At 43.3% G+C, this 7,504-nt stretch overlaps 1 protein-coding gene across 1 annotated transcript; it reads left to right on the forward strand.

Annotated features, from left to right (window-relative positions):
- The first annotated feature begins 4,135 nt into the window (after positions 1-4,135).
- LOC111221480 (leucine-rich repeat neuronal protein 2-like) lies at positions 4,136-7,297 on the forward strand. The gene has a single exon (XM_022744849.1). The coding sequence runs from the start codon at positions 4,266-4,268 to the stop codon at positions 6,633-6,635; it is 2,370 nt and encodes a 789-aa protein (XP_022600570.1). The 5' UTR covers positions 4,136-4,265; the 3' UTR covers positions 6,636-7,297.
- Positions 7,298-7,504: the final 207 nt, after the last annotated feature.

Genomic DNA, 7,504 nt, shown 5'->3' on the forward strand with positions numbered 1-7,504 from the left:
ACATGTCTTGGGTTGAGGAAGGCTATGAACAATATTTGGTATGCAAAGCAGTATCTTTTTAAAGATAAGAGGTTTGGCAGAAGCCTTTAGACTCCTCATTAATGCATATCTGCATTAGCGCTTCAGTAAGGTTTGAGCAGGCTTTCTGTTACGACTGTGTTATGTGCTGAACAGGTGTTGTAGAAAACAACTATACCAGGTGTAGTAATTATTGTGGCATACAGTAAATAATGATGTTCAATACATGTAGTGATTTTACGCATTAGGCCTATATGGTACATTAGGAAATCTGAACCCAGAGCTCAAGGCAAAATCATCAAATGTCGTGATTTGTCAAAGCCACAGTTCATAACCCAAAAATATTCAGTTTAGTAACATATCAAATCCTGGCATTACAGAAGCTGGAACCAGCAGATGTTTCACACTTTTGCTTGAAAAATTATTGAAACAATCATTTGATTATCAAAACATTTGCTGGTTTATTTGCTGACGAGAGATTTATCAGTTAATCAACTCTTCCAAGGTTTCTCCTTTCCACTACAATTTACAGTAGCTAAGAGACAACTCTCTAACACAGTCCATTTACTGTACCACTTGTATCTATAGTTTTCTCTCAACACTCTGACTGACTTATATGCATCTGTATCTATATAGCTTCTTTTTTTTTTACATAAATAAATATAATTACATTTCAATCATTATGTTGATTGAGATCAATAAATACACCTGCAGTGTTTATGAAGTTTAAAGAGAAATCCTTCTTCCTCAGCTGTTGACTGGAGGGCCACTCACTTCAGATTGTGGATTAAGGTCAGTGCAGCTTTGTCTTTTTGTAACTATTAGTCATCCTTCAGTGGCTGGGGTACTGCTGTGGATAACGTGAGCCACGGTGCAGTCGTATACTAAACTTTCAAAGAAATCTTAGTCAGAAGAGTAGGAGGGGAGAAATAATGGCCACTATGAGGAAAAATACTCTCTATTTATCCACAGCGAAAAAAAGATTGTGGAGAGCTAGGAGGAGACGGCGTTATGAAAGTAGCCGCTGAGTCATACAGATTTATTTCACACTCCTTTTCTGAATCGTTCAAATTGCAAGGCGGCACAAGTCCTTTATGTACACACATCAGCACGCAGTTCTGCTTTCTTGAACCTGCTAAAAAACACTGTGAGCTTTTGAGAGCAAATGACAAAAACGAGGAGGCATCAAAATTAAATGATGAATCCATTATTGAGCAGGTTGCATATGAAAAGATGAGAGAGTGAAGATGAAAGCGAATGGCTGATAGAAGAGTAAGAAGAGCCCCAGGAGGTGAGAACTGCTCCTGTTTTTACTGTTGCAGTTATTCACACACAAACTGCTCACTTTCCGCTGCTTATACAATTACACTACATGGTGTTTGAATGCTAACAGATTTTTTTTTCTTTCAATAAATGTGCTGCATTGAATCACCTGTCACTTCTTTCTCCTCCTTGTCATTGGAAAAAAAAACACGGCACACTTTCTGCTCATCAGCTGACAGGCTGCAGAACAGAAACACTTTACAAGTGTATCCAGAAAGGTTACAAGTTCACTTAATATAAAACTTTTTTTTATAGTCACACAGAACTTCACCGCAGAAAATGGACACAGCTGTGTCTGTAGAATAAACAGAGATTGATGATGGTGGAAATGCAGACATGCCCCTGTTGTTTCATCGAGTGATGCACAGATTGGACCAAAACAAATTCCAAACTAAACCTCAAAACACTGAGACGGCGCGAGGATAGGACATTTGTTTCCATGGCAACTATGCAGTAAGCCTTGCCTGGCTTCTTGGCATGTGTGTGTGTCAGTGTGCCTGTGTGTTTCTCACACATTAGATTTTTGATACTACTAAATACTAATGATAGTGAACATTTTGTGCTTATTATCCAAGCTTGTTGACATTTTTTTATTTGTTAAAAAAACAAAACAATTAAAACTCATATATTGGCCCCATGGATTTTATTTTTCTTATCAGGGTAAAAAAAAAATCTAAATCATATAAAATAACATTTAGAAAAGAGGGAACATCATCTCTCTCAAAATGTTTGCTTCACTAAGTGTCCTTTGAGAAGGACAATTGCCTTGCAAGGTAACTTGCTGTCATCTGTGTGAGTGTGAGTTTGGGATATCGTAAAGCACTTTAGATAAAAGTGCTACATAGATTATATATGAGATATATAACTACATACAACATAATCTGATGAAAATGCTAGCATAGAAGTAAGTGCATAAAAATTAAGATGACCGTGCACTATACTCACTTAGCATCTATCAAATACTCATCAGCATTTAGGTTTTGATTTGCATTAACCACAGTGTAGAATTCATTCACATTAAATTCTTCCTACAACAAATCAGTGTAGGTTTTGTCTGTAACCTACGACAGAAATAATGTAATTTAACCCTTTAGCAAGCATCCCCTTCTTCTGTGCACAAACCCAAAAACATATTCATCACATGGATGTCTCAGTGAAGCTGGTGGACCTTAAAGCCGCATTGAGTAATACTTCTATATCAACAATGAATGAAATAACTACCTGTATGTGCATTGCTAAAGGTGTCCATCATAGTTTTGAACCAATAGAGGGATATCACCCAACTCTGCAGTTCCACTTCACATCTCTCAGCTCATTGTTTTGGTTTTATTCCCCATGTTTTACTGGTATGGTTCACTCTGACCGCTCTCATCAGCATAGTTTCTAGCCATATCTGACAACTGTTTACAGTGAAGACCCGTCGTGTTGCTTCAAAGTAGCCACAAATCAATAATGCAGATTTTGTGAAATGTAATACACAATTTGTAGCCCACAGCATTAATTGATTTAAACACACATTTTGGCCTGTGTTTTCAGTCCCACTTTACTCTAGAGGGAATAACCTGAAACTCTTTGTACAATCAAAATGTGTTTTCAAGAGCAGGTGGACACTGGAGAATACTACACATATTATTTTCCCCTGTATGGTATTTTTGAACTATTACTGCCAAATGTCTATTAATAGTTGTTAATTGAACCATACATACTAGCTCTGGGTATGAGAGTCTGCCAAATGTTGTAATGTAAATACTGATGCAACCCTGGTGTGTTTGTGTGTGTCTGTCTTTGTGTAACTGTTCCAGCAGCAGCTACATTCACACAGTCTTTCCTATTATAGCCTGAAGTACAGAGGGCTGATAATATAAAAGCTCCTTGGGGTCTTTTTAAATGTTGCATAATAAATAACATTAGCAGGACGCTGTGTTGTAACAGGCACTGAGGGTGAAGTGCTGACATGAAATATTTACATGCTACACGATTTCATCATTCCTGCACATTTACCTGCGCTCCTGTAGGTGGAACGTAACACGGGGGGATCACAGCGGAGCACTGTTTTTCTCTCTGTTTCTTCTTCACATATCCTCCATTCTTTCTCTCTTTCTTTCTCTCACTTGTTTCTTGTGACTGTCAATGCTTATCACTCCTCTTTCCATGTCTAAATGTGCCGTTACAGTAAAAGCCAGATCTCCTTTGGAAAATAGCAACTCCCCTCTACATGTTTTTTTCATCACCTCTATTCCCTTTCTCATCCATCCTCAGCTATAGAATATTCCTTCGTGAATGAGCCTGCATAATACATCCTTGCTAAAGCATCAAATGCACAGCCCAAATTTTTTGCAAATTCACAGACACTTAATTTTGGGAATTGGTGAGGTATAATGCTTTAAAACGCGTCTGTGTTCAAATGACACATTCACATTTTAACAGACTGCATTCAACAGACTTTAGTCTTTTGTTTCTCTGTTTCTCTCTGAATCTCTGTTTCTCTCTCTTCTTTTTCTGACACAACAGTGAGCCGCCACGCTGCGAGCTGTGAGTCCTCCACCTGTGGCCAGGATGTCGATCGATCGATCGATGGTGTGACAGCAAAGGCCATTACTGAGCTATTGTGCAGTCCCTGTTCTGTCACTGTAATCAAAGTTACACTCAAAAAATATTCTTGATATAGCAGAGTCAAGCTTCGCTACAGGGGGAAGAGATAGTTTTCAGTTTTTTATCTCTGTCTGAAGCTCGTGTAGATGGTTACCACTTTATGAATACTGACACCGCACCATCTGGCCTGCCTTTCACAGTTTGCAAACACACCTTGAAGCTGTTAAAAACACAACTTCACACACATCTGTGGTCCAAATGATCCATCTCAGTTCCTCATAACAAACTCTTCCTCGCCTTGTCTGAATTAGCTCCTGTGACCTGTGAGGATTATGAGGCCGACTTTAGCGCTTCTACAGTCACAGTGTCTCCTGTGTGTATTTTTTGGAGTGTGTGTGCCCAGCGCTGCGGTGGGCTCGCTACCTCACGCACTACCATGGCATGTCTCCTGCCCGGTGCGGTGCGTGTGCCAGATCAAGCCGTGGTTCTCCCCTGATTCGGTCTACCATGAAGCTCCCACTGTGGACTGCAACGACCTGCTGTTGACCAAGCTCCCCTTCCCCATACCCCCGGACACACACACCCTACGTCTGCAGAGTAACCTCCTTTCTGAGCTCAACACTGTGGCGCTACACGGACTCCCCAACCTCACCGACCTTGACCTTTCCCAGAATCGCTTCAGCCGTGTCAGGTTAATAACTCAGAGCTCATCCCTGCCCTCTCTGCTGTCTCTACACCTGGAGGAAAATCACCTCAGTCACCTCCCTGAGGCCTCCTTCTCCTCACTGCCAGCTTTGCAGGAACTCTTTCTCAGCCACAACAACTTACACTCAATAGCACCTGGGGCCTTCACCGGTCTGGACTCCCTGCTGCGTCTTCATATCAACAACAACAGACTCACCACCGTTGACCCTCGGTGGTTCAGGGCTTTGCCCCGCTTGGAAGTTCTCATGCTTGGGGGAAACCCTGTAGAGGCTCTTCCTGAGCAAGGCTTCCTGGCCCTGAAATCCCTCCGGAGTCTCGTCCTTGGTGGTATGGGTCTGAGAGGCCTGGCTGAAAAAGCACTGGAAGGGTTGGATGGCCTGGAGAGCCTCTCCTTCTATGATAACCTGCTGACCAGGGTTCCCACACAGGCGCTGAGGAGAGTGCCGGGACTGAAGTTCCTCGACCTCAACAAGAACCGCATCAAACTGATCGAGACGGGAGATTTCCGGGACATGATCCACCTGAAAGAGCTCGGCCTGAACAACATGGAGGAGCTTGTTTCTATTGAGAAAGCTGCCCTGGAGAATCTTCCAGAGCTCACCAAGCTGGAGATCACCAACAATCCACGTCTGTCCTACATTCATCCGCAGGCGTTCCTTCAGCTCAGCAGGCTGGAGAGCCTAATGCTCAACTCCAACTCTCTCAGCGCTCTGCACCAGCACATCATGCTCTCCCTGCCCAGGCTTCAGGAGATCAGCTTACACTCCAACCCACTACGATGTGACTGCCTGTTTCACTGGGCCGCCAAGGAGGCCTCTCGCCCTCACACCGAGAAAGACACACAAACAGATACACAAGCAGCTCGGATGGTGCGTTTCATCCAACCCCAGGCCACCTTGTGCTCTGAACCACCAGAGCTGCGAGCCCGAAGGGTGAGAGAGGTGTCTTCCAGGGAGATGTCGGCCTCCTGCCTCCCCATGATCCCCACCAGCTCCCTCCCTTCCTATGTAGGAGTAAGAGAGGGAGGCAAATTGGTTTTGCACTGTAGAGGTCTTGCAGATCCACCGCCGGAATTGTACTGGGTGACTCCCTCTGGGCTGAGACTTGGTCCTGCACCCAGCCATGCAACCAAAGGTTTACCAGCTCCTGCTCGCAGCCACAGCCTGACAGCCTCTAAAGGATTCAACCACACATCTGCCTCCGGCGTTTCTCACGGCCAGGCTCAAGATGATACTCCCTGTGTTCCTTCCAAACACTACCGGCTACTGCCTGAGGGAACTCTGGAGATCAACAAGGTCACTCCCAGCGAGGCGGGATTGTATACGTGTGTTGCTGAGAATGCGCTGGGAGCAGATACACGCAGTGTTACTGTGGGTGTGCATAGCAGAGAAAAGAAAAGAAAAAGGGGAATGTCCTCTAATCTGAAGAGATTTCCATTATTCAGCGTGGATGCCAGGTTGGAGGTGAGGGAGGTCGGACAATACTACGCTATCCTTTCCTGGCGGAGCGGGCGCAACCTCCCCTCAACTCGCCTGTCTTGGCAAGCCATATACTCAAACACTCCTACATACACCACACGCATCCTGGCTGGCACACAGAGTTTCAACCTGACCCACCTGCAGGCAGAGACATTTTATCGCGTGTGTCTACATTTAGGGATCAGTGAGGATGCCAAGCATGCCAACAGGAGATCAAGAGAGAGCAGAAAGCCTCAGTGTGTGTCGTTCAGGACAAAGGATGTCCCAGAGCCTGAGCCCGGCCTGCAGCTAAGCCCAGAGCTGACCTCCACAGCAGTTACACTTCTGCTCCTGGCGCTCATACTGCTGCTGCTGGCAGGACAGGGCTGGGACACTCAGCCCAGTGAGGGGCCAGAAAAGGTCAACAGCACCCTCCTCCAGGAAATCGAAAGTCCCAAGGCTCTGATCATCAAACAAAAGACAGAAGGGAGCAACGAACATCAGCCAAAGCGGAGCAGTAAAATAAACGAGGATTGCTGAGATAATTACATCTGTGGACACTCGAATACAGACAAAAACACACACTTACAGACATACAAAATGTCAAATACACACTTTGAAAATCACAGCTAGTAGAGAAAAGTCATAGATCAGAGACATGGTATAGAAAGAGATTTGTATTTATTTTATATACAGTATAAAATATATATTGACATTGTTTCTGTGTTAAGATGTATTGTAAAGAATGCCTAAACCCTAACAAGGGAAATTAAACTGGACAATCATACTCCTGCTGTACAAAGCGAACACAGGAGAAACAAGTCTGAGCTGCTGATGACCACTGGACTGAAACTGAAGAAAACTTGATTCAATCCAAGCACAGGTATTTACAGAAGAGAGCAGCTCAGACCTCCAGGGTATTTTGATCATGTTTCCTGTCTACATGTTCCACAGACTGAACCATTCTTTCTCCATGTAGATGAAACTCTGCCTTGAGACTGATAGTGAATGAATTTCCTGCTTGTTTGGGCTTTGTGAATCAAAGTGTTTGATGTAAACAACCCTTCTGCTTAGCTTTCAGTACCTTGGAATGGGTTGTCCATCTTGCCGTGCATAGACAGTATACTCATCCAGATTTCCTGCCTAACGTCCAACATCCTCTTTCAGCATAAAAGTGATCCAGAAGTGATTGTGTTAAATTCTATTTTGAGCTATTATACAATAAAAATCTTTTTAATTTACACAATCTTACTGTTTATGTCTGTTTTCTTTCTACAAACTGAATTTAGATTATACTGAAAATAAGATAATTATTCGACTGCAGATCAAATCCATAAACAGTATATAGTGGAAAAATCATGTGACAGATGACAGATCTTACACCAAACTCTATATATAAAAGTCTCATA

Source organism: Seriola dumerili, unplaced genomic scaffold (assembly GCF_002260705.1).
Source record: "Seriola dumerili isolate Sdu_G_001 unplaced genomic scaffold, Sdu_1.0 BDQW01000088.1, whole genome shotgun sequence".
In the NCBI taxonomy this organism is placed as follows: Eukaryota; Metazoa; Chordata; class Actinopteri; order Carangiformes; family Carangidae; genus Seriola; species Seriola dumerili.

Excerpts from the sequence above, each read along its gene's own strand:
- LOC111221480 (XM_022744849.1), top strand. The coding sequence starts at position 4,266 with ATGAGGCCGACTTTAGCGCTTCTACAGTCACAGTGTCTCCTGTGTGTA.